At 37.0% G+C, this 27,741-nt stretch overlaps 1 protein-coding gene across 3 annotated transcripts in view; it reads left to right on the top strand.

Annotated features, from left to right (window-relative positions):
- Ints6 (integrator complex subunit 6) overlaps positions 1–27,741 on the top strand; it is an 81,868-nt gene that overhangs the window by 6,899 nt on the left and 47,228 nt on the right. For all 3 annotated transcript variants that reach the window (XM_036199051.1, XM_036199050.1, XM_036199048.1), the window contains one exon: positions 18,301–18,390. In XM_036199051.1, coding sequence (XP_036054944.1) covers positions 18,301–18,390 — 90 coding nt within the window. The remainder of the gene's footprint in view (positions 1–18,300; positions 18,391–27,741) is intronic.

The raw sequence follows: 27,741 nt of genomic DNA, 5'->3' as shown, positions 1-27,741 counted from the left end.
AGTGCTTGAGAATCTGGATTTTGGTATCTTTTAGGGACAACCATGAACCAACTTTTTGTGGATACTGAGGGGATGAGTGGGTTTTTTGTTGTTTGTTTGTTTTGGTTTCCTCTTTGTAACAGCTCTGATTTTCCTGAAATTCTCTTTGTAGACCAGGCTGGTCTCGAACTCACAGAGATCAAACTGCCTCTGCCCCTGTCCTGCCTCTTGAGTGCTAAGATTAAAGCCATGTGCCACCACTGCCTGGTTAAACTTATATTAGTTATGTGAATGCTTTTGCCTGCACATACATCTGTGCACCACATGCATGCCTGGTACCTGAAGAAGTGGTGATCCTCCATGTTGGGGCTGGGAGTCAAACCAGGGTACTTTTACTTTACAAGAACAATAAATGCTCTTAACCACTGAGTCAATTCTCCAGCCCATGCTTGTTGTTTTATGACTAAGGATTATTTGCCTAATCCTTAAAGTACATCCACATTATAGTGTGTAGAATTTTTGTCAGAATTTTCTTGACTATCAGGAATAATACCACAGTTTATGTATGTAGGTAAGCATCTCTTTAAGAGTGCTTTCATTTCTTGTGGATATAAATGTTGAAATAGAATAGTAAATTCTTTTTTTTTTTTTTTTTTTTTTTTTGAGGAGCTCGCCATACTCTCTCTGTTTTTTAAAAGATTTATTTATTATACATAACAGTGTTCTGTCTGCATGTTTCCCTGCAGGCTAGAAGAGGGCACCAGATCTCATTACAGGTGGTTGTGAGCCACCATGTAGTTGCTGGGAATTGAACTCAGGACCTCTGGAAGAGCAGTCAGTGCTCTTAACCACTGAGCCATCTCTCCAGCCCCTCACCATACTCTTTTACATAGTAATTGCACCATTTTACATTTCAGCAATAGTACATACACAAAAGATTATGCTTCCTATGTCCTGCTGACCTACACAGACTCCACAAGTTTGCCTTAGCCATCTTAATGGATTTGAGAAGATAACCATTGCTTTGATTTGCATTTTTTTGAATTATTGTTTATATTTAGCATCTTTTCATGCACTGGTTAGCCATATATATACAGTCTTTGGAGATGTGTACTTAAAGTCTTGAGTTAAACATGGACTCAAGACACATACTGGAGTTTTTGTTGTTGTTTTTGTGTTGTTCAAAGTGTTGGGAGTTGAACACACCCTAGGCTAGTAGTACTCTGTGACTGAGCTACCTTCCCAGCCCTTTGGGGTTCTTTATATGTTTTGGTTATAAACTCTTTTATCATACAATTCACACCTCTTCTGTCATTCTGTAGATTATATGTTTATACTGTTGATTATGTTTTTTGGTGCTCAGAATTTATGTAATTTTTTTCCTGTACTTTTTCATATCTAAAAAGGTTTACTTAATCTAGCATTATTGAAGCTTTTCTTTTATAGTTTTAGAACACATTTAGGCCTTTTATCTATTTTGAGCTGATTTTTATGTATATTGGATTCAATTTTTTTGCATGAGGCTGTCCAGTTTGCCCAGCACTGTTGGATAGTCTTTTGATAAGTCCTTATCAAAAGCATTTAAATGATTTGTGGTGAGGGGAGGACTCCCCCATAAAAGTATTGTTTTAGAGAAGAGCAGTAGCTGGAAATGGATTGCCCAGTCTTGACTTTGTCATTGAACCTCTGTATAATACTGAGCCAATGGCATTGTCACCCTGTGTCTCTGCTGCTTATTCTGAATAAGCAACGATGTACCCATACTGTTAGAGAATGAATGAGAGGCTTAAATCTGATTTATATTTAAAGTGTCCATAGTGCTTAGTTAGGGACAAACAAACTTTAAAGACATCCAGGAAAATGGGCTTGGTGGCACAAGCCAAACTCTAGTCCCAACAGAGGCAAGAAGGCCAGCCTGGTCTGTACAGTGCTTTACATCTAGTTTAGTGTTTTACCTCCCTTATTTGAAATTAGAGTTATAAAAATCCAGTGGGTTTTAATGTTGAGTCCTGTTATTACATGCTTTGAAATCTGTTAGCATGTTGAGATTTTTTTTCCCCCTTGGATTTTAGTTCATCCTAGAGAAGCAGGCGTGAGAACATTCTCTGCTGAAGTTGTCCTAATGGCAGTTGATTAGTATGAGCTTGTGTTTTTACAGAAATACATTCAGTGGAAGCAGGAGTCAAATATTGGGAAGACATGTTTTGTTTGTTTGCTTTGCTTTTCAAGAGAAGGTTTCTCTGTGTAGTCCTAGCTGTCCTGGAACTCACTCTATAGAACAGGCTGGCCTTGAACTCATTACCCCCCCCCCCCCCCCACAGGGTTTCCTCTGTGTAGCTTTGCACCTTTCCTGGAACTCGCTTTGTAGACCAGGCTGGCCTTGAACTCACAGAGATACGCCTGCCTCTGCCTCCCTAGTGCTGGGATTAAAGGCGTGCGCCGCCACTGCCCGGCTGGGAAGACATTTTTAAATCAGTGTGTAGAATAAAAGCTGTTTATGAGTTTAGCTGACTGGTCAGAGATGACAGAAGCCATAATGCCCTTGGTTTTTTTTTTTTTTCCTACAGGTTTGATTTTTAAGGAGCTTTCAGGATCATATATTTTCTTAAAAAAAAAAAAAACAAAAAACAACAACAACAAAACAAAAACTGGCTATAGTATCTTTTTATGCTGTAAATCTGTTTTCCAAACACTTAAAAAGTTACTTTTGACATTTCAGAAGGAAATGAAAAAAAATGACACCCAAAGGACATCATTGTTTGTTTGGTTGGTTTTTTTGAGACAGTTTCTCTGTGTAGCCCTGGCTGTCTTGGACCTCACTCTGTAGACCAGGCTGGCCTCAAACTCACAGAGATCCCACTCACCTCTGCTTCCTGAGTGCTGGGGTTAAAAGCTTGTGCCACCACACCTGACTTTAGGTATTTTCTTTAAATGACAGAAAGCTCATACAATGACTCCATTTCTTCCATTTTACAAAATTGATTTACTAATATAAACTTAATTTTTGTTAGCTTAAATTATGTTATTTAAGCATGTTACATTGATTATAAACATGATACAGAAGAGTTTCTGGTTTTGTTTTGCTTTACATTGTAAATTCTATTTATTATGTACTGGGGGACAAAGCAGACCTTTGGAATTTAGAGGGAAAACATGTAGGAGTTGGTTCTCCCCTCCCCCCTTTTTTGGAGTCAAAGTCTCAAGTATCCCAGACTGGCTTTGAAGCCACTATGTAACTGAGGATGATCTTGAACTTATTTTGTGCCTATTTGCTATTGCCTATATGTGTACATATACATTTATGCCTAGTGTCTTGGCTTTGGATCCCCTAAACTGCTGTTGTGGTGCCGAGGCCCACCTGAGGCCCTCTGCAAAGAGCAGGGGTTCCTAACTACTATTCATCTTGTTAGCCCTATCCTTGAACTCTTGATCCTGTCTGCCTGCACTGCTGAGCGCTGTGTTCTACCATGTGGGTTTGGGTTTATGTGGTACCAGAAGTTGAATGCAAGGCTTTACTGAGCTACATCCTCAGCCCCTGCTTTAGTTTTTTTTATTATTTATCTTTTCTACTCCAACATTTTTATTGGGCTAGAACTTCAAAACACAAATCCTGAACTTGAAGGTTAGTGAATTTTTTTTTTTTTCTTCCGTTTTTCGAGACAGGGTTTCTCTGTGTAGTTTTGGTGCCTGTCCTGGAACTCACTTGGTAGCCCAGACTGGCCTCGAACTCACAGAGATCCACCTGGCTCTGCCTCCCAAGTGCTGGGATTAAAGGCGTGCACCACCACTGCCCGGCTAGTGTATTTTTATATATGCTCTTGAGCAGAGTTTCATCTGGCAACTTATCTTTTTTTCTTTCTTTCTTTATTTTTTTTTGTGGTTTAGTGTATCTTCTTAAATTTATAGAAGAAAGGCTCAGAAAAGTTGAAATGCTTACTTTAACCTTTCTTGTAACATTTTATCCAAATATTGTTTGTTACCTTATTAGCTTCAGTTCAGTTTTTCCTTTCTGGTTTGGAAAAAAGGATACAGTATAAGGAGTGATTGATAGGATTTTATGACATTTTTAAGGACAAGGTTATAATATAAATTTTGCAATTTAGTTTGTTTTGATATGTGTATGATCTATCTGCTGAGTCATCTCTCTGTCTTCTAGGCCAAGGTATGTATGTAGTTAATAGAATTTTTGTTTCCACATTTTAACACTTTATTTTCTGATTTAGGTAGTTAACACACAGCTAATAATTTGTCAGTTAATTAGTTGATCTTTCCATTTGAGCCAGCCAGTAATAGGGCTCCAATAATAACTTCCCTGTACATCTTTGTAATCGGTTAACTGTCATGCTTTCTTTTTGTGTAAGATGGCTTTGAAAATATTTAAACCTCATGTCTTGAGTCAGGAAAATGTGACTGGCTTATGGATTTCTACTACACTGGTGAGTTCCTGGCAGGTTTTATAGCCTCTCATCCTGCATTTCCACTAGGAAAATTAAATACACGAGCTCACCATAGATGACTATGGTGAAGGTTGAGTAATGTGCAACCCACTTCATTACTGAAATATAATTTTGTTAATTTCCTTCTAGATTTTAAAAACTGAAATAATGGGAGCCTAACTTTGGTTTAATTCTGCTTCTCCACTCCAGAACAGTGATACAGAAAACCAAAATCCCAAGCAAACAAAAACAAATCTATCTGCTGTTCTGTCTGTCCCACTTAATAGCTTTTGTTTGTTTGTTTGTTTGTTTTTCGGTTTTTTTGAGACAGGGTTTCTCTGTGTAGCTTTGAGCCTTTCCTGGATCTCGCTCTGTAGCCCAGGCTGGCCTTGAACTCACAGAGATCCACCTGGCTCTGCCTCTGCCTCCTGAGTGCTGGGGTTAAAGGCATGCGTTAACCACTGCCCCCGGCTCTAGCTTATGTTTTGACAAGTCCTTTAATTCTTAACTTTCTCGTTCACAAAGTGTTGCCAGTACCAGTCTTGAAAGTTTTGTAAGGATTAGAAATAATGTTTGTTAATCAGCCTGGCAAAAAACAAACAAACAAACAAAACAAAATAAAATAAAAATAAAAAAAAGATCAGCCTGGCAAAATAACTACCTGGCATGTGGTAGAAACTCGGTTGATGAGGCTCATCATCCTCATTATTAAGGAAAACACTTATCAGGATGAAAGCTTTCTGTTCTGAAACTGACCAAACCCAAAATCGCTGGTGTACTGTGTGCCCCTGCCCTACAAGCTATCCATTACTTCTGCTGAAGTTTCAACTTTTGCTGTAGGGAACATATTTTTGGTTTTAATTTTGAGTCTCAATATGTTGTTCTAAAAATATATTTAAAAAAAAAAACTTTACTGAAGTCTTTCTTGAAATCTTCATTATCTTTTCAAAAGCAGTTTCATACCAGTAGACACATGCAAACACGGTTGTGAATTTCAGAATAAGAAGCATCTTCAGTCTTTGGGGAATCTCAGATCTGTCTATTTCCAGGACTGTATATTTTAGAATTTACATTGGTGATGGTTAGAATGGGCAAGGTTAGAAGATAACATTGTCCAAGGAGTCCAAGTGTAAAATGTTCCCTTTTTGTAGATTTGTGTGACAAAAGCTATTAATACGATAAGCCTATGAATTACTTTTTTTAAGATGAAGGGTATTTTTGACATGCTATTTGAAATTTGATTACTTATCAGATACAGTTGTATGTTGAAAGACCTCTTAATTGTCAGATTAGTGACTTTTTCATAATGAAAATGTAGTCTAATCCTCATATACTTGTCTTTTCTGAAATGTGTACCTTAAAAGACTATGGAATCTTTTCCATCAGTTTGGTTTGCCCAAATACAGTATGGTGCTGTGGTAAAGGTCCTGACAAGGATTATATTTTCTACAACACTTTATTACTAGTTTTAAGTATGTGAGCAAAAAATTGTAATATTGCCCGTTAGGTGGTACTGTTTATGGTTAATGAGTGACAAAACTGATGTTGGTTTGTTAAAATATTTTTTTCATCTTAAAGCTTTTGAGTCTTGTTAGATATTAGAAAACATAAACAAGATTAAGAACTCCAAAAGCAATTATTTCAAAGTTAAAAACAATTATTTTAAATTAGAAAGTTAAGATGATTGTGTACTCAGAGTTAGGCTGTAAGACAGCGGGGGATTACCAAGGCTGTGTTCATGAGATGGCAAGGTTTAGTGCTTTTGGATTGCCAGGATTTAGCAAAAAATAATTTTCATGGTCTTTGGTAATGCCTAAATTGTGATAGTTCATGGTCATTTATGTACTTTTACAATTGTAAAAGTTTGAATTTTTGACCAGTAAGTTAGAAAAAGAAGATATCAATATTCAGAAAAATGGGACTAAATGAAATAGTAAAAGGTCTTAATTTAAAATACTTCTATTTATTCTAACTTTTATTGTTAATCCAGAATTGATAAAGTCTGATCTCAAACAAGGTTATATTGAATGCAGATCCTAATGTAAAAAGGTATTATGTTGTATTCATAGAGTTTCTGGTCCAATGAAATGTTTGTGGTAAGGTTTTAAATTTGTTACAGTCTGTATTTCAATGCATATGTGACATCTGCTTTTTTATGACCCATATTAACATGCTAAAGCCATTGTCTGTGTGTGCAGCTCAGAAGTCTTTTGGACATTTTGGGAGAACTGTGGAGATCTAGCTTCATACTACTTGCCTGGCATATATAAACTCCTGAATTTGATCTTTAGCACTACAGAACAGATAATAAAACCATTTTTGAAAGATGGGTCTGGATAGAAAACTAAATTAAAATCAATTAAAAAAAAAAACCTTCTTTAAAAACCTTGAAACTAACTTTGTCTTACCCAGTTAAGATTTACTTTCATCCATAGCATATGGGAAATAATACCCTAGTTTTGAATTTTTTTTCCTTTCAAAAAATAAAAAAAGCTTTGTCACTAATTTTTGTGATCTGTAACATATATCAGCTAGGTTTTCACTATAGGGAAAGCTTTTGCAGAATTTCATGATTTTGTTTTAAAAATTTTAATTTAAAAATGTGAAAGTTTGGGGTTGGGAATTTAGCTCAGTGGTAGAGTGCTTGTCTAGCAAGTTCAAGGCCCTGGGTTCAATCCTCAGCTCCACAAAACAAAACAAAACAAAACAAAAAAAACCAGTAAAAGTTTATATATGTGTGTGTGTGTGTGTGTGTGTGTGCGTGTGTGTGCGCGCGCGTGTGCGTGCATGCATGTGTGTATATTGAGACAGGGTTTCTCTGTATAGTTTTGGTGCCTGTCCTGGATCTCTCTCTCTAGACCAGGCTGGCCTCGAACTCACTCCGAATGCTGGGATTAAAAGGCGCACGCCACCACCGCCCGGCAAAATCTTTTTATTATTTACATTTTATGTATGAGTACTCTGCATTTATACATGCATGCCAGAAGAGGGAGTCAGATCCTATTATAGATGGTTGTGAGCCATCATGTGGGTTCTGAGAATTGAACTCAGGACCCCTGGAAGAGCTATCATACTTCTTGACCACTGACCCATCCATCTCTCCAGTCCGTTATATTATGTGCATTGGTGTTTGGGGTGGGTATATGTCTGTCTGTGCATCACAGGTGTGCCTGGTACCCTTGGTCGCCAGAAGAGTGTGTTGGGTTCCCTGAAATGAGTTAGGGATGATCAGTAGTTGCCATATAATACTGGGCATTAAACCAACGTCCTCTGGAAGACCAGCCAGTACTCTTAACTGCTAAGCCTTTTCTCCAGTATTCCTATATTTTTATTTTTAAAGACAGCATTGTGTGTAAGTTCATTCTTTTGAGAGTCTGTTTATGATGTAGAGAGAGAAGTAACTAGAGTCATTCTACTTAATCAGACATTCATGGTCTGCTTGGTAGAGTTTTCGAGTTTTGAGTTCAAGAAATGATTTAGTGGGCTAGAGAGATGGTTCAATGATTAAGAACATTATCTGCTTTCAGAGGATGTGGGACAATTCCCAGCACTTACATGGCAACTCACAGCCATCTATCTATAACTTGAATCCCAGTAGATCTGTCACCCTCAGATAGCAGGCACACATTTGGTATAGAGATGTACATGCAGGCAAAACACTCATACACATAAAGTAAAATAAATAAATAAAATGATTTAGCCAGATTTGTGCCAAGGTAGTGTCTGTAGATTCTGTGGTAGTCAGCAAATTAAGGAGATTATTAAACTTGAGGATAGGGTAGACAGATCTGGGTGAGTTGTTGAGGCAAAGTGAGTTTTAATTTTTTGTCTTCATTACCTGTCTATAAAAATATATTTATACTTTTGCATTTATTTTACTTTGTTGTCAACTTTCATTTTGCTGCATTAGTTTTCCCACATTAATATTGCGGAATCCCTGTAATACAATGGATATAATAGGTTTGTATTCATGTTATCAATGCTCTTCAGTAAACTATTCTTGCAGCTTCATTTCTCTTTCTATGGTAGTACAAATTCTGTTTGCCTGCTACTACTTTTTAGGAGGTACCAGAACCAAGTTGCTAATCTTTTTCAAACTTTAGAATCGAGTTTAATTGTAAAACCCAAGTTCTGTTGAAATTACTAAATTAGACTTACATTTGTTCCTTAAATATTGTCTTTTTACAAAGTCAAGCATTAGTAGTTTCTTAATTTTTATGGTGAAGGTTATATCTTTTTATTATTGGATTTAAATGAAATTCCAGAATAGTTACCTAGTCAGTCTGATAAAATAAATTTGTTATGTCTCCCTAACTTTATTTTCTCCAGTACTACAGATTGAGTCTATACTTTTGCTCAAGCCTTTTTATTCTATATATAGATCTATCTATCTATCTATCTATCTATATTTTTGTTTGTTTGTTTTTTGAGACAGGGTATCTCTGTGTAGCTTTGCGCCTTTCCTGGAACTCATGCTGTAGCCCAGGCTGGCCTCGAACTCACAGGGATCTGCCTGCCTCTGCCTCCCAAGTGTTGGGATTAAAGGCATGTGCCACCACCACCTGGCCCTATTCTATATTTTTAATGCTGTTAAAGGGATCATATTGGCATACAGTTTATAGTAGGATTAACTTGAAAATAAAATGTTTCTTTTAGTGTATAATTTTAACATTTTTTTATAGAGACCTTGATTATGTAAAAATATACTACATTTTTGCATTCTACCTTTTTCTGTTTGTTTTTGAAGCAGGGTGGTAGTAAATGTAGCTTCATTGGCATTGAAATGGCCATATAGCTCAGAATGGCCTTTTAATTCACTGTCCTCCTGCTTCGACAACTAAGTGCTAGAATTATAGCTATTAATCACTGTGCCAAACATACACTTGGAGATTTTTATAGTTTCATTTTTGAATCTTAAGCATATTTTAACTTTCATGAATATTTGGGATTTAGTAGTAAATGTATAGTTGTAGTCTTTAAAAAAATCTAATCATTATTTTTAAAGTGATAAAATTTTAAGATGTATTAAAAATAGAAATAAGGAGCTTTAGCTAATGAGTTTCTAATGTATCCTTTGTGTATAGTCAGGCATATTATTTTAAAAGCTTAGTTTAAGATGAGGGTTTTAGAGGCTGGAGAGATGGCTCGGTGATTAAGAGCACTGCTTGCCATTGTAGAGAACACAGATTTGGTTCCCAGCATCCACATGGAATGTCACAACCACCTGGAACTCTAATTTCAGAGGAGCCAGTCCTTTCTTGTGACTTCCTTAGGTACCAGACACATGTGCACATACATACATGTAGGCATAACACTGTTACACAAACAAATCTTAAGAAAAAATGACTACTTTAGAATTTGATTAAAAAAAAAAAATACCTGTTTGTGCTGCATCATTTAAGATCTTAATAAATGTACTGTTTCCAGATTCTAAAACATAAAACTTAAAATTCCAGTTTTGGAATATTGACTCTGGAAGTAAGCCTATTATTTTACTCTGTTGACTTCAATAATTATATTTTGTTTGGAATCTCTACAATTGTATATCCATCTATATAACTTAATGAACAGCCCTACCCTTATGAAGGAGTAGCAGTATTTCATGTTTAGGAACCTTGTTGATTCTACTTTTCAACATTCCTTTGCTTACAGTTTATTTGAAATGGAAGTTTCAGATTATAGAAAATCATGAGCTAGTTTTGGAAATTAAAAAATTTTCCTGTTCTTGGGGATAGCTTTGGCCTAGGGATATACATTTTAATATCTCGTTTGTTTATTTCTGAGCATTTCTTCCTGTCATATATCAAAACACTGAGATTGGAGAATAGTGGTTAAGTGAAGATGTTATAGTAGGAGAGGCAGAGAGCTAGTAACTAACCCTTCCTTCACATTTTTTCTTTAATAGAAGCCTCAGCCGTAGCAAAATAGTAGTCAGGCTCTTGGCTTTGTACATGTGTGGAATGTGGTGGCATAGGAAGAAAATTTGGGTCCACTAGGCCAATAACACATGTAGCCACAACCATTTGTACTGAGTGCTTATGGCTAGTTTTCTTTTGCTTCAGCTTGATTATAACTGGTTTATGGGCCCAGTACAAATTTATGTTCCTCTTCTATTGCTTTTTTTAGGGTTTTGAATAAAATTAACAGACTTCTGTCCCTGAGATTTGTTTTTAAAGAAATTGACTTACAATTTTAAAACTAATTTCAAAATAATTTATTTTAACACTTCACAAGCTTATCAATATTGCAAAAATACTGTTGGTTCTAAGTGGGCTCTTTGCATTAATTCTTTTAATTTTTTGAAATTTTATGCTTTCATTGACATGTTTAACACACGATCAGTTGTTTAACACACGATCAAACTGTTCTTGTGAAGTGGAAGTTTTTACTTCATATTGTCTTGGTCAGTATAAAAATCAGATTTTCTTTTCCATTTCTTTGGTTTAAATTCTAATTTACACTGTGTACTGTGGCCTAGCCTTAAAGTAGGTGTATATAGCCTACTGTCCTCAAACTACAGTTTACCTCAGCCTTCAAATACTTGGATTACATTTTTGTGCCACCATGCCTGCTTAAAATCAGATAGTTGTTTAAAGCAGAACTTTTATAACTTGTCATGTTTTCTAATGATTGTTTGTACTCTGCTAAGAACTTGTCAACAGGCAAAGTGAACTCAGTCCCTCTGTGTGTGTGTGTGTGTGTGTGTGTGTGTGTGTGTGTGTGTGTGTGTGTGTGTGACATAATTATGGGAAAAGATCAGTACAAAAAGGGAGATGGGGAAGTGAGTCAAAGCCAAGTGTGTGTGGAACTGCCTGAAGGAAACCTACTATTGCATGCTACAAAAGCAACATGAACTTTGTGACCAAGGTGAACACCAAGAAAAACTCTTAGGCATTGTCTCCAAATTAAGTGACTTTACATACATTGTGTTAAGAATAAAAATATATTGGGGCTGGAGAGATGACTCAGAGGTTAAGAGCACTAGCTGCTCTTCCAGGTGTTCAGAGTTCAATTCCCAGCAACTATATGGCAGCTCACAGTCATCTATAATGAGATCTGATGCCGTCTTCTGGCATGCAGGCATGCATGCAGATAGAACACTGTATACATAAATGTTTTTTAAAAAAGAATAAAAATTATTATAGACTCTTAAATACAAGATCAGAGAAGCAAACATTATAGGCTTGACTATATAGCTAAAAACACATTGAATTTAAATCTAGTTACAATGTAGACTTTTGAATGCTAAATTAAATTGGTTTTTGTTTTAAAACATGAAAAATAACTTACACTGATAGATAACTAAAACTTCTAATTTGATGCATAAGTAATACTGACAAGAAAAAGTGTCAATTTATTACACAAGTGCTGTGAAAGCAGGGGAAGAACAGTGTAGAACTAAACATGAAAAAAACCATTGCAGCAGCATGTCCTGTTACTGTTAGTGATTTGAAACTCACTCATTTCTATTGTGTAGAGGGCTTTTTACCCTGAAGAATAAAAATAATTCATTAAATTAATTGCATATTACTTTTTTTTTTTTTTGGTTTTTCAAGACAGGGTTTCTCTGTGTAGTTTTGGTGCCTGTCCTGGATCTTACTCTGTAGACCAGGCTGGCCTGGAACTCACAGAGATCCACCTGGCTCTGCCTCCCAAGTGCTGGGATTAAAGGTTTGTGTCACTGACACCTGGCACCTTTAGTCATTATTTAGTTCTATAATTACCTTGTGTGTGATTTTTGCTTAACTCATAGAAGAAAGGATCTTAATTATTATAGAGGGGAATAGTTGGCACCAAGAAGATGATTATATTTTTTCTTTGATACTTATGTGATTTTTCCAAATTTGAAAGACATTAATATTTTATCATCTGTTCATGAGTGTGTGTCTGTGGGTATACTCTGGAGGTTGTAGTTTTTACAAGTAAGCATTCCTGTATGTTGTCATTTGTTTTATGCTGGAAGAAGGTATATTGGTTTATATGCAGAAAAAAACTGGTGTGAAATCACAGAACAGGCAGCTATCCTGTTTTAATTATTTTGCTGCTCATAGAATACATTTAAAAGAACAGTGGTGGGCTGTGTAGCTTAGTGATAGATGCTTGTTTAATGTGTGCAATTCTGATATATTCCATTGCCAGCTGCAAAAGCCATGGAGAACAGCAGTTTGATCATAGCAGAGGACACTGTTGGTTGATACAGCACAAACTATGTTGTAGGATTGTATCTAGAGAATTTATGTGCTACCGGTGCAACATTTATTTTCTATTCCTCCATCCATCCATCTACCATCCATCCATCCATCCACCATCTATCCATCCATCCATCCATCCATCCATCGTTTTTTTTCCTTGGTTTTTTGAGGCAGTTTCCCTGTGTACCCTTGCTGTCCTGAAACTGACTAGGCTGGCCTGGAATGCAGAGATCTGCCTGCTTCTGCCTCTCAAGTGCTGGGATTAAAGTCATGTGCCACCACCACCTGGCTTCATTTTATTTATTGTGTTTTTTTTTTTTGTGTCTTGTGTGGAGGTCATAAGACAACTAGTGGGGATGGGTCATTTTTTGGCTTTCTTCTCCCACTGGAGAACGTCATCAGGGTGCCTACCTGCTGAGCCACCTACCTGCCAGTCCTTGTACAACTTCTTGCTGCCATGGAATAATCATGATTTAGGATTTCAAATTCTGCTTAAAGTTGCTGCTTATTAATCCTGCCAGTACATCTTGAGTGACACCATTTCTTCCTGAAAATTTGACCTCTCCAAGACTTGTAGAACATTAAGTACTCTGTTATTGCCAAGATCTGTGTTAGTGGCTTTTGAGAGCGTTATGTGTATTCTAAGACTAGTAAAATTTTAGCTAGCTTTGTTACAGAAAAAAACCAATGTGCATCCTTTTCTTCACTGTAAATCATCTGTAGATTATAATGCCTAATTCCTTGTAAATTCTGTGTGAATTGTAGTTGCTGTGCTTAGGGAGTAATCGGAAAAATAAGACAACAAACATTTGGAGTATAGACAGTTTTTCTTTACTGAACATTTTTAAGATTTACAGTAGTTGAATCCATAGATGTAGACTAGGGAAAAAGGTCAACTGTATTATTTTTCGTCATACACAAAGGACCTAATTTACAGCGTTTTGCTACTTAATTAAAATTTTGACCAGTTCTCTGGCATCTAAAGCCTAATTTTTATTGTGCTTATGTAAGAATAAGAATGAAACTAAAAAGCTGGGTGGTGGTGGCGACGGCAGTGGTGGTGGCGGCGGCGGCCCGCACACCTTTAATCCCAGCACTCAGGAGGTAGAGCCAAGTGGATCTCTGTGAGTTTGAGGTCAGTCTGGTCTACAAGAGCAAGATCCAGGACAGGCACCAAAAAAAAAAAACAACCCAAAAATGTAGCTGATGATGTATGTATATTTTTAAACATTTATTTATTTTATATGTATGAATGTTTTGCTTGCATGTGTGTGCACGTGCATGTGCGTGCACGTGCGTGCGCGCATGTGCATGCCTTGTTTTTAGAGAGTCCAGAAGAAGGCATCAGATCTCCTGAAACTAGAATTACAGATTGTGAGCCACCATGCAGGTGCTGGGAACTGAACCCTCGTCCTCTGCAAGAGCAGCAAGTACTCTTAACATCTGAGCTATTTCTCTTGTTTCCAGCTAGATGGTATTTATTTTTTAGTCATGATGAAAACCCAGCATAAAGTTTAGTATCTTAATCATTAAAAATTTTTTAAAAATTGCGTTGACTCTGTGTGTGTACACACACACTTGTGCTTACGCACACATGCCATGACATATGCCCTGTGGAGATCAGGAACAACTTTCTGGAAATCTTTCCACCATGTGGATCCTGGAAATTGAATTCAGTTTGTCAGGCTTGGCTTTTACTTGCTGAGCCATCTCCTTTGTGCTCATAGTTTTTTTTTTTTTTAATCTACAGTACAATAATGTTAAGTATGTCTTCATTGTTGTGAAAATGGTATATATCATTGTTATTTATTCTTCGTTGAGACACATTCTTGCTATTTTGTTCAGGCTACCCCTGATACATTGTATGGGCTCAAGCCTACTACCTCAAGGGTCCCACAGATAGGCAACTGCTTGACTTTAAATGTGCTCCATGAAACCACTGGAAAACTCAGGTTTATTTGAAGGAACATTTACCTTAATATAAAGCTTGGAAAATTATATTGTTAGAATTTTAGAGTGGAAGGTTTGGCTTCTGACAGCTTTAGTGACAAGGAAGACTTCATGGAAGAACAGAGATTTCAACTGGGTCTTTGGAGTAAGTAGGAACAGGAGAGTTTTTCAGCAAGGTCTGTAACCAGCATTTACTTGAGAGAGACAAAACTCAGGTGGGAATGGACATTGCCAATATCTGGCTCTGTGAGAAGACTTCCACTTTTTAGAATTTAGGACTGACTTTTAGTGTTATTGTACTAGAAGCAATAGAATGTAATGGTTCCAAAATGTGTTCTCTCTAAAATGAAAAGGGGGGTTAGTAATTATGTTTTTTCTATAAGGGTCTTGAGACATTTCATTGCTGTTGCACATTTAGAATCAATATCTCTTGTTGTTTCTCTAGTCTCTCTCAATCTTACTGCTGTCTCTGTCTCTCTGGGTGTGGATGTGGAGATCAGAGACCAGTGTCATTCCTCAGTTGCTTCTTCACTGTATTTCTTTGAGACAGAGCCTCTCAGTAAATCTAGAGCTCACCTATGTGACTACATGGCCAACAAGCCCAAGAGAGCATCTTGTTTTTGTCTCAGTGTTGGAATTACAGGTGTGAACACGACTGACTAGCTCGTTTATTGTGTTTACTGGGAATCTGCAAGTTATATATCTAAAGGTTTTCTTTGAATCAATAGAAGATTTCACTTTTTAGAACTAATTTTATTCTTTTGATACCAGTTTGAGAAGTATATGTGCTACTTACAAGTTGTCATGGCTTATCAAAATGCTTAATCTAGCAGATCTCCTTTTATGGTGATTATATTATAATCATATAATTACTGAACTGTAAATTCATTCAGCAGATAGTGAGTATGTGTGATACTCTGGTAGAAATTAAGAGTAGTAAATATGAAGTTAAGGGAATAAACTGCAGATGGCTTATGCATATAACCCTGTACCTTACTTTGTAGGTGTGGTCTGTGGACATTAGCATCTCCCAGCTTGTGGTCTTGTTAAAGCACTGAATGACTACAGTTTACCAAGATGTCCAAGTGATTTCTATACTCATTAAACTTTGTCATATATTGATTTACATCAAATTAAATAAAACTTCACTTCATTTTTGCTGCCGATGATAGCAGAGAATTCAATCTATTTGAATTTCCCTCCTTTTTCTTTTTTGAGATGGGGGTCTTAACATGTTGCTCAGTCTAGCCTTGAATTCTGCTTCAGTCTTCTTGAGTTGTAGAGACTGTATCATGCTATGTGTAAGCATCTGCAGCTTCAAACAAGTTTTACCTACCTGTAATTTCTATCTTTTGTCTTATTATTCATTTTATGTGTGGTGTGTGTGCCTGTGTAGAGGCCATTGATTAATGTTAGGAGTTCCCTATTTTGAGACAGGGTCTCTTTGAACCTTGACCTCATTGATTTCAGCTAGGTTGGCTGCCCAGTGAGCTTTAGAGACTTGTCTGTCTTCGGTTTCTCCTGCCATGACTGGGTTTACAAATGTGCACCATTGGGCCTGGGTTTTTATATGGGCAGTGGGATTCAAATGCAGGTCCTCATGCTTGTGTGACAGGTACTGTACTGACTGAACCATCTCCCCAGCCCCTGCCTTTTTTTTTTTTTTTTTTTTTTTTTTTTTTCAAACAAGTTAATATGGAGGGTTGGAGAGATGGTTTAGTAGTAAAGGCACTTTTCACCAAGTCTGATTACCTGACACATGATGGAAGGAGAGAATGGACTCCTACTAAAGTGTCCTCTGACTTAGCACATATATGCTGTGGCATGTGTCTCCTTCACCACCAAATTAACAACAACAAGCCAAGGTAATAAAAAAGTTAAAGGGTTAATAGTGAATTTGTTTAGTTGGTAACTGGGAACCATTTGTTTAAAGAGGCAAGGTTGTATTTTCTTTCCCCAAATTCATTCCCTTGAACTGATCAGCATAACTAGTGCTAGGTTTATTTGAATGGAAGATGGCTAAAGTAGTTTGACCTTACAGAAAACAGTTGATAGCAGCATGTCATTTTGTTCTTGACCCTCATTGTCCAAGCATTTGCTTTTAAGTACTCGTTAATTTTAATTCTTTGTCTTAGACTCCTGATAGTTTTTCTAAGCTGAGCGTAACCCTGAAACTGTGAAATTAGTTTTTGTAGTCCTATCCATGTTCCTTGTCACTTGCTTAGACATTGTGATTACAGGCGAGATTCTGATAATGGTTATCTACTGTCTTATTTTCTTCTTCAAGAATAAACTTCTCCTTAAAATATTGCCCTTTTCTCCCACTCCTAAGGAGGAGGACAGGTGGAGCAGGACAGTGATTACTGCTTTCTGTGCAGCCCTGGAAGTCACCTTCTTCCTGAGTCAGTTCCTTAGTGGTAGATTTGAGTTGTGTGCCAGGCACTTGGCTTTTAGACTGCTGTTTTGTATTTTGAGATGTCCTGCTGTGTTATACAGCCTGGTCCCAAATTCATGATCCTCCTTTTACTTTCCACATGCTGGGAACACAGGTGTGTACCAGCATTTTCCACTAGTACTGGCTTGCAGTTTGTACCATACTCAGTCTTAGCCAAAAGGCTAGGAAGTGATCTTTGGGTTTTTATGACAGCCCTGGCTGTCCCAGAGTTTGCTTTGTAAACCAACCTGGCCTTGAACTCACAGAGATTCGCCTGCCTCTGCCTCCCAAGTGCTGGAATTAAAGGCGAGTGCCACTACTACCTGGCTAAGATAGCACCTGAAAAATCAAATTATCAAAATTCAGCTGTTAGGGCACCATTTAAGAAATTAAATACCAGGCTGGAGAAATGGCTCAGTGGTTAAGAGCATTTGCTGCTCTTCCAGATGGCTAGGACTCAATTCCTAGCACCCACTTTGGGGGCTCACAATTGTCCATAACTTCAGTTCCAGGGCATCTGAATTGTCTTTTGTCTTCCTTTGACCTCTGTGGCACCAACCACATACATAGTACATATGCATGCATGCAGGTCAAACACTCATACACTTAGTATAAAATCCTTTTTTTTTTTTTTTTTTCCTTTTTGGGATGATTTCTCTGTGTAGCCTTGACTGTCCTGGAACTTGCTCTGTAAACTATAGGCTGACCTCAAACTGATCCTTCTGCCTCTGCCTCCTGAGTGCTGGGATTAAAGGCGTGCACCCCATTACCTAGCATAAAATCTTAAATAAAAAAAAAAAAAGAAATACTTTATAAGGTACATAAATGCACACTGTGTAAGTGAAAACACAAGAATATATAAAGAAGTGAGAAATCCATGTTTATATCTCTAGTGCTAACCACTATTAGTGGTTTTATATATATATTAGTATCCTAAAAAGTCTGTTTTAAATGTGTAAACAGGTATATATTCTGTAAATTTTACAAGTAGGAGAGAGGGGATTTAGTGAAATGGCTTAGCGGGTAATAAAAAGGTATTTGACTGCTGAGCCTGACACACTGAGTTTGACTCTCAGGTCCCACATAGTAAGAGAGAACAGACTAAGCTGTCCTCGAACCTCCACACATGCCTTATGGCATTCTAGTACACACACAAAGTAAATTAAATTTAGTGAAAAATGTTTTAAAATGAAAAGAGATGGCATACATTGAGGGGGATTGGGGACATTCTGTTCTAAGAATTGGCTTTGTAACTAAAAAAGTTAAGCGAGAATCTAAGCCTTAATACCTGTTTGTGTTTTGACTTCAGGGAAGAAACCCTTTTTTCTTGGAGCCAGCAATAATTATTACAATCACTGATGGGAGCAAGTTGACTACTACCAGTGGTGTCCAGGATGAGGTAAGTCATGTGTGTGTCACATGGGTCATATAGATGCATGACCTCTTGGTATATGTGCATAATAGGGTATTGAATACTTTGTAGTAGATTTTCTCTTTAGTTACCTGTGTAATTTATAATAACCCAACTCCTGGGACCATATGTCTTTGTTCATAGCAGTTGTCTTTATATTTTCATGACTAGAAATCCTTTCTTTGCAAAATTTGTGAGCATACCTCCTGCTCCAGTGTCAGTCTATATAGTAATAAAATGATTATTTTCGGGTTAAACAAAAAACAACCTAGAAATAAAATTCTAATAATTTTACTTATTTTAGTCGATTATTATGATAGCTTTTAATCACTGACAGAAGGACTGAAGTAAATAAGCTTATAACAAGGAAAGGTTCCCATCCACAGTCAGTAGACAGAGTTTGGGCCCTTTGGTGAGGCAGCATTGGTGGGACAGTGTGAAGGAGTGAGCTTCTCACTTCATGTGGCCGGGTAGCAAAGAGAGGCAGAGTCTGCAATCAGATAACACTTTGAAGACTATCTACCATTGACCCAACTTCCTCCAACCAGGCTTCATCTCTCAGAGTTGCCACCATCACCCAATAGCACCCTGAACATGGGACCGAGGCCTTTCCTAGACATTTCATCCCATCATGTCATCTGGGTGGATTTTGTTTGACTAGAGTCCAGGCTGGAGTACAACAATGCTGAGAGGAGGTTAAAACTAGAAAAGGCAAGATTCTCCAGCATTTATGTTTCCTCTGAGTCATGTAGTATAAATAATTCAGAGCTAATGCTATTGCCCTCTGTCAGTGAGTTGTGTGTGCTGTAGTATGATAAGTCAATTAGATTAAAGGAAGCAAACTTTAGAGTGTTTTTATTATATTTGAACTGTTGGTAAATGTGTTACTCATTTTCTTCTTGATGTTCTGATGATCTTTTTAAGACTCGTTACTGTGCGCATTCGCTCTTAGTTACTGTGGTATTAGAGTTTGAAATGGGAGAGGTATGGACTTTAAAGAACAAGATTTAGATTTGGGATAAGAATTAAAATTTAATTAAGGATTTGGAATTTATTTCATTTGTGTGACACTGGATTATAAATTACATGAGGTCAGAGTATGTGGGTTTCTTTCTTAATTCAAGTACTTGTAGTAATGAACTTTGTACCAGTAATCTAATTTCCCTAAATCTCTACCTTATTGATGAAATAATGACAGTAATTCTTGCTTTCCTTCGTAGGGTTGTTGAAATATAAAATGAAAAAACTATGTGGAAGTGGTGGACTATAAAGAAGAAGTGTATTATATCATTCCATCATGAGGCAATAGAATCAGTGCAGAACTTAGATTACCTAATTTGATTTAGGAGGGAGATGCTAGAATTGCATTGTTTCAGTAGTTCATGTTAAAGGGATTTTAGGATATAATCATTGAGATAGCACAGAAAAAGTAGATTATAAACTATAGTTAGCTATTTTATGGCCTGCTTGAAAGTGGAACTGAATGGGTTATTGGACTTTCTTAGACTTAGTTGACATGTATAGCCATTTATGGTCCTGCCACTCTTAGTAGACAGACACTGATTGTATCTTTAAACACAAACAATAGAAATGTCATTTAGCTTAAACTTAGAAACTCTCAAATTGATTTTTCTCTCTTAACCATAATAATTTTAGTGTTTGTGTTCATTTTGTAGAAACTCTAAGTCTTTGTTTGTTTGTTTTTGTTTTTTGTTTTTTTGAGACAGGGTTTCTCTGTGTAGCCCTGGCTATCCGGTAGCCCTGGCTATCCGGTAGCCCAGGCTGGCCTCGAACTCACAGAAATCTGTCTTCCTCTGCCTCCTAAATGCTGGGATTAAAGGCGTGTGCCACCACACCTGGCTCAAAATTCCAAGTCTTCCAATGGTCATTGTTTCCCTTGATGATTTTGATGAAGCAGTTCTTTCTGTTCTCTGTGGTAAACTATGCCTATCCGTAGGCTGTCGATCTGTTCAGGGCACTCTTTGTCTTGCTTTTGTCGAAATGCCTTTGGTGGTGTGGTTTGTTCCTGGTTACCTGGACCTATTTTATTTATAAAGATCTACTTGCGGGGCTGCTTTAAGAGGTCTTGAGATGTACGGGGTTGGAGTCGTCGTGCTTGCGTTCTGACCCTTCCTTGGGAAGGGTAGTGCTGGTCTTTATAGTACTCCATATTAACGTGCAAATAAGATTGAGAAGGTTTTCTTGTGGGCAGAGATCTTAACCTTTCTGTTCTTCTTACTTTGTGTAATATTTACTATAGTACTAAGAATAGAGTTCACATTAAAAATATTACAGATGTTGATGTGTTGAATCTAATAAGTTAAAAATTAATTCCTGTTGCTGTTCCTTACCTAAAGCAGAAAGTTCATTTATTTTTAAGGCAAGCATTTGGATTATGAAGTTTATTCATGTTTGAGGAAGCTCCTGTGTGTTTCTCTCTTCTTCTACCTCTCTCTTCCACCCAGTGCTGTTGATCAAACCTGGGGCCTAGTGCATGCAAGGCAAGTGCTCTAGCGTTGAACAATATCCCAACTCAGTGTTTCTCACTCTGTGGATGTGTACATGTGCATTTATATGCTTGCTCCATGCATGATCTATATTGTTATTTTTACTAGGGAATGTCAGTTTCGTGTTTACATCTCTTCAAGTCTCTACCTTTGCTTTTGGCAAAACTGGATTCTCTGTATTTTTGAATGAGTAAATGTGATTAATTTCCATTTAAGGAATTTTACAGAATGCGTCTATGTAATTTTTAGTGTTTTGGGGGCTGCTTTTTATTTTATTTTTTAAAATAGACTCTCTCTCTATAGCTCAAACTGGCTTTAAACTCATTGAGTAACACTGGCCTCAAACTTAGATCCTCTTGCCTCCACCTCTGAAGTAGTTGGATTATTGGTATGCACCACATTTGCCCAGCTGTGACTACTGTTGATGTAACCTATTTCTCTTTGTGGGTTTGTGTGTTCCACTCTCATGATACACTTTGCTTGAGAGGTATGTGGTAGGTCCTATCTGTTCTGTTAGTCCAGAATGAGTGACCTTGCTGCTTTCGCATAATCCTCACAACATATATATATATTTTTAGTCTTATCTTGTATTTTACAAATGAGGAAATTGAGATCAAAAGAAATAAAATGATTTACTTCGGTTATGGTATTTGTTGCTGCCAAAATCTATATTAGAATCTAAATTTTGAAGATATCCTAGCCCAGTGGTGCTTCCCCCTGCTTCCTGGATCTACCCAGCACCTCTTTGATTCTGTTGTTGAATGCATTTAGAATTTATCTTCCATTGTGTACGTTTGTGCATGTGCTATGTGAGTGTATTTGCAGATACATATGCATTCCATAAGTTGATTTTGGTATCTTCCTCTATTGCTCTTTACCTTATTTTTGAGACAGTTTCTTCCTGAACCTGTAGCTAAGATGGTTAGCAAATCTCGGGGATCCTCCTGTCTCTGCCTCTCTAGTTCTGGGGCTTTACAGGTACTCACTGTACCTGGCTTTTATGTGAATAACTGGGATTTGGTGAGTCCTTGTGCTTGTGTGGTAGGTACTTGTCTGACTGAGCTGTCTCCACAGGCTAATTTACTTTCCATCTGGATTTTTACCTTTATTTCAGCTTTCTATGCAAGTATGATATAGAGAATTCTGATCGGAATTTGTTTAGTCTCCCATAAATACTGAGCAGAACATTTCTAGGCAATGAAAAACAGGATAAGTCTTTGGTGTTGTGTTTCGTGACAGTATTTAAGTAGTGTTTTGAGTGATAAAAATAGTGATTCTAAGTATGTGGAAGCGCTGTAAAGGTAGACTCATCCCATCTCATAGGCACTGCTACCTCTCATGTAATTGGCAAATTCTTTTTAACATTATGTACAATTTAATTTGATTTAAAGATCTTAGCATAACCATTTACTGTGTGTGATTTACTGCATATATTTGTGAAATTTATATATAAAAAGACTCAGTATTTTTTGAGTGTAAAAAAGGAGTTAGTTTAAATATTTAGAGCCATATTAAGCCTTGGCCTGAGTATGTACAGGCCCCAATTTTTTACAGCATGTTTGTGAGCAGGTTAATAGAACAGCTGTGTATTCTGTCACAGCTCTCAGGAGAGAAGACTGACTGCTTTATGCTATAATACTCTTGAGCTAGATGTGATCATTTTATATTAATTAATTAAATGAAACCTTGAGAGTCATTTAATAAAAGTCTAGGTTATTTATTGCTTGAGGTGACCTGAGTATTGTCCAGGACTTTTGATGACTGTTTGGATTGCAAGTTTAGTGTATTATTCTGGCCTTTTTTTTTAGTGTTTATATGTGTACATGTATACAGCCATTTAGTAAAACTGGTTGTCTCCAGTATTTTTGTATAAGGGAAATGGGCTATGTATGGATTTGAATTCTGATATACCCAGAACACTAGCCTTCTTACTCCCACAGTACTTATTTTTTGCTGTTAATAAACATTCTTGTGCCCAAATACTCATAATGCTATTGTATATGCTATAATGTATTACTGGCATATCAAATGTTTTGGTAAAATCACCAAATTATAATTAGAGTTGTTTGTTTTATTTACTTAAGTTTTTGAGACAGGGATCTTCCTTTTAGGTCAAAGCCAAGGCTGAACTTGAAGCCTAGGCTGGCTTCACATTTAGGCTGAGGAGGCTCAGCCTCGGCCTCCAGAGTGATAAAGTCACAGTCGTGTGTCACCAGGCTTTGCTGAAAACTTGATTCTTTTTATTGTTTGCAAAGATCCTCTGGAGTACTAAGTTGCAATGGGAATGTGTTCTGAACTGATTCCAGAAACACATGGCCAAAATTATTCAGTAAGGCAGCAGAAGAAACCCTGCTATAACAGTCAGTGTATTGAAATGGTTATTTTTCTTGTTCCTGAAGATGCTAATAGTAGTCTTCTATTTCAAATATTGAGATTTCTCTGTATAAATGAGTATGTTGGCATTTCTGTATTATGATTGCCATGGAGGTAACATTTTTGAGAAGGTATTCCTTTATCAAAATGAACTGTTGGCTATGCAATACTAACTAGGTTTAAAGACCAACTTGAATAACTCCTTTACAACTTACTGGAGAGATGTCCATTTAAGACACTTGGATAGAACAAGAATGTAAGAGCAGTCTCAGCTTACGGGTTCAGTTGGTCTTATATTCTGATTTGTCAGTTCTTAAAGTTGGTATAAAAGTCATTCAAGCTATGAGTTACTGGATATGATAGCACCATTTCTTGTTTTTGGATTATCCTACACATTACATATTGAAAATAGTTTTACTTTATCTGACAAGGTGTGTAGTTAGGCATTTGCCTTCTTAATGATTCAAAAGCAATACAGACTCTAATATCTGAGATGATTCAGAAACTACTGTTTCCTCCCTCCCCAAAATGTTTTTATCCACTGAAATAAAACTGTTTGCCAGAGGCTCTTAAAACTATTTTATAGGTAAAGACTAGAAAACACATTTAGAGTAGGTTCCCCACTCCCTGGTATGCTTAGAACATTGGGCAACTTCCTTTGTTTTAAAAAAGACTGTAAGAGAAGGGCTGGAGGGATGGTTCAGTGGTATACTGTAGTCCCATGCCCTCTTCTGTATGCAGTGTACATACAGACAAGACACCCACATGCATAAAGTACATAAATAAATCTTATCTGGAGGACCTTGATAGTGTGATGTGAGTTCTGTGCTGTCTGTAGTGGCCTCTCCATGGCGTTACTGGAGTCTAGTAACCCTTAAAGAGTGACTGCACATTTATGGTGAAATATTTCACCCTTGTGGTTTGTGTCACCTCTACCAAGGCAGCTTTGTAATAACAGCTAAGGGAATTTGTTGGATATTTATAGATAATGTACATTTTCTTTTTCTATCTATATTTTTGCCTCTATCTTCTCCATTCCTGGATTTGCCACTGTTGGTATAGTTTAGAAATGTTCATACTTGTAATTAACAGTTTCTTGAAAATACATAATTATAAAATAAGGAAGCTTAACACAACATAATATAGTGTACATTCAACAGTTCATTTATACAGTAATACTGTTAAACTTAGTAAGAATAACTCCTAAGAAAAGCATCTAAACAAACAGAATAATGATAAAGAAATGTTTTGGTTATTCTAATGAAAGTGGTATGACAGTAGTATCTATTACCTAAAAGTCTGTGGTAAGATAAATCAAAACAGTTTAGAGACATTTCTATCACTGCTTGTGGCCCTGCCATACACAAACTACTGTGGCACTTAGAGTGGAAGCTTTTACACAGCTGCATCCAAGTCACCAAGTGAGCTTGTAAAGTATACAGACCTTGACTCTGAGGATGGGGCCATTGCTGTAGGCTGGAAATGGAGATGTCAGTATTTTGTCAAAACAATCCCAATTGATTCTGATGATGAGCAGTCAGATTTGAAAACACATTATAATTGCCCATAGTTTTTCTCACGTAAAAGCATGTGAACATACCTTAATAAACAGTAGTGAAATGTTTTTAACTTAAAAAGGCTAGCCTGAAGTTATTCTAAGGAACAAATAATTCTTGATCTTTACAATTGTTATACTTGGAATCCTTTCCAAGGTTGTGGAATTGGGCTTGTATGAATATTTATAATAGGATTATTTTCTAATCTGTTGATGTTGTTTAGAAGAGATTATTGGACAGTCTTAAAATACTAACTTCCATACTGACTGCCTGTCAGTCTAAAGTTACTGCCTCAGGTGTGCTGTATTGAGGACTTTCTTTCAACCCTGAGTTTAAGATGGGGTAGAGGAGGTGAACTGCTAGGAAGAGCTAAGTAGTTAACTCATGTTGCCTGTTATTGCTATCTCTGCCTTAGAAGTTTTCACCCAAAGGATAAGAGTAGAATTCTGGTGTCTTTACTATGCTGTAATTACGTTCTTGAATGCTATGTAGCTAGCATTATTTAAGAAATACGTTTCTTTGATCCCGATGAGGACTATTTATTTAAAAAAAAGATAATTAATAATTAATTTTCTGGAGAGTTGCCACTTAACTACCTTCCAGAATGTATTCTTCAGATTTGAGTTGTTAAATATGCTTTAGTTTATAAAATTTTTCCCCTGTGATATATAATAGGTTTGGCTGTATACCAGAGCTTTGACAATCACTGTACACATTGTATAGTGTATATTATATTTTAGCTGCTGCAGGAGCAGAGATGGAAGTAAATAAGACTTTTTGCCTCTAGAAAACACACTGTCTTTGGAAACAGGCAACAAAATTAGTACTTGTATAGTGAGAAATGTCATAGCAAAAATAAGATGAAGTTTCTTAGCATAAACAAAGGAGCTTTAAATTTTGAATAAGGGATTGAGCTGTGATATTCCAAGAGAGAATAGTATGCCAAAGTATGAATACATAGACACCATTTAGTAGATGATTATAATCTGAAAGTATAAGACACAGAAAATATAGGTAGATGGCAGGTGATAGTGATAAAAGGATACAGGACTTCATTATGCTAATATTTGTAGGGGAAGATATTCAGATTGAAGTTGACCAGACACATGAAATTTCCATTTTTAGCAGAGTTGTTCTGCCATCTAAGTGAGTGAATATGGACTAAAGACTAAAGTGAGTGCTCTCGGGAAAGAATTAGTAAGCTACATTCAATAGTCCAAGAAAGTAAGTGTGTGTGCCAAAATTAAGCCAGGGTTAAACAGGTAGGTAGAAATCAGAAAAGATTTGATAGTGTGTGTGATGCAGGTTTTTAAAGATGTGTAAGGTAGGAGGAAAGCAGTATTTATAGGGTTCTGAACCTAGACTCTGTAGATGTAACCGTCTTGTTAAATAAGAAACACAGAGCCAGTTGCAGAGTTAAAAGCCAAGAGGTCAGAGCAATAGCTGAAAACCTTACCCTTCACTGCTGCTCTGTCTTTTCTCTCCGCAAGAGACCTACTTCTGTGTCCTTTTATATAGACTTTCTGTTCTGCCTTCTCATTGGTTGTAAACCCAGCCACATGACCTGCTTGTCACTGCCTGTCTGTACAGACCTCCAGGTCTTCTATGGTTGGTACTGAGATTAAAGGCGTGTGTTGCCATGCTGGCTGTATCCTTGAACACACAGAGATCTACCTAGCTCTGCCTCCCAAGTGCTGGGATTAAAGGCATGCACCACCACTGCCCAGCTTCTGCTATGGCTTGCTCTGACCCCAAGGCAACTTTATTAATATACAAGTAAAATTACATTTCAGTACAAATAAAGTATCACTATAAGACTCTTTGCCTTCTATAAAATACTTAAATAGCGAAATATTGTGTTGGTGTGCATGCACACTTTCCTGGGGTGAAGTTCATAGATTTGTCTTACTTCTTTTGTTTTTGGTGACAGTGCTCTGGTAAGTAAATCTAGGCTGTCTTTAAACTCAGTCCCCCTCCTGCCCTCAGTTGCCTCAGTGCCCGGATCTCAACTGCATTATTACACCCAACTCTATTAGTAGCTTTTCAGACAAGTTTTAAAAAATGGTCTAGTATTATTTCTCGGCTTCCATCTTGTGTGTCTATGTAGGTAGTAATAGTGTTATCTGGAATATGGAGGATATAGAAAAAAGTAGGAAGAAAGGAAAATAAAATAATTGCTTTTAGAGTAAGGCTATTGTCAAGGAATTATGAGGCAACTTGTAAAACAGTCATCTCAGGGCTGGGATAATGGCTTTGTCAGTAAAGGGCTGAGGAGTCGCTGCTGGGTGCTCGATGCCACTGAGGGCAGAGAGAGAGGATCTCTGGGACTCCCTAGTCAACTAGTGTAGCCTAATTGGTGGGCTCCAGGTCAGTGAGGGGTAGACAGATAGTCCTTTAGCTTTATGACAAACAATTGCGTCAACTTTGTTTTTTGTTCTTGTTGAGACAGGTGCCATTGTGTAAGCCCTTCTGCTTCGTTCTTCCAAGTGCTATGAATGCTTCCATGTATGCCCAGTGTGGTCAAGGTTGTCCTGTTGTATCCCCTCACCCTACACTTCAGCCACCTCTCTGGCCCATTGTTTGTATTTTATTTTTAAAAGTTAATTTTGACACATTCTCTTTATGTTCACTTGGCTGGCATGGAACTGACTATATAGACCAGGCTGGCCTCACAGACATGTGCTTGACTCTGTCTCCCAAGTGCTGGGATTAAAAGTGTATGACACCACATCCAGCCTCATTGTCTTTTATTATTAAGAAATATTTAAATTTGCTTATTTAAAGCAACCATTGACATTCAAAAATTACTAGAACAGACTGGAATATTCTCTCTTCTCTCTCTTTCTCCCTCCCTCAACCCCTCCCCCTTGTGTGTGTTTGTGTGTGTGTGTATACACGTGTAT

Source organism: Onychomys torridus, chromosome 9 (assembly GCF_903995425.1).
Source record: "Onychomys torridus chromosome 9, mOncTor1.1, whole genome shotgun sequence".
NCBI lineage: Eukaryota > Metazoa > Chordata > Mammalia > Rodentia > Cricetidae > Onychomys > Onychomys torridus.
This window is presented reverse-complemented; position numbering and strand designations above follow the sequence as displayed.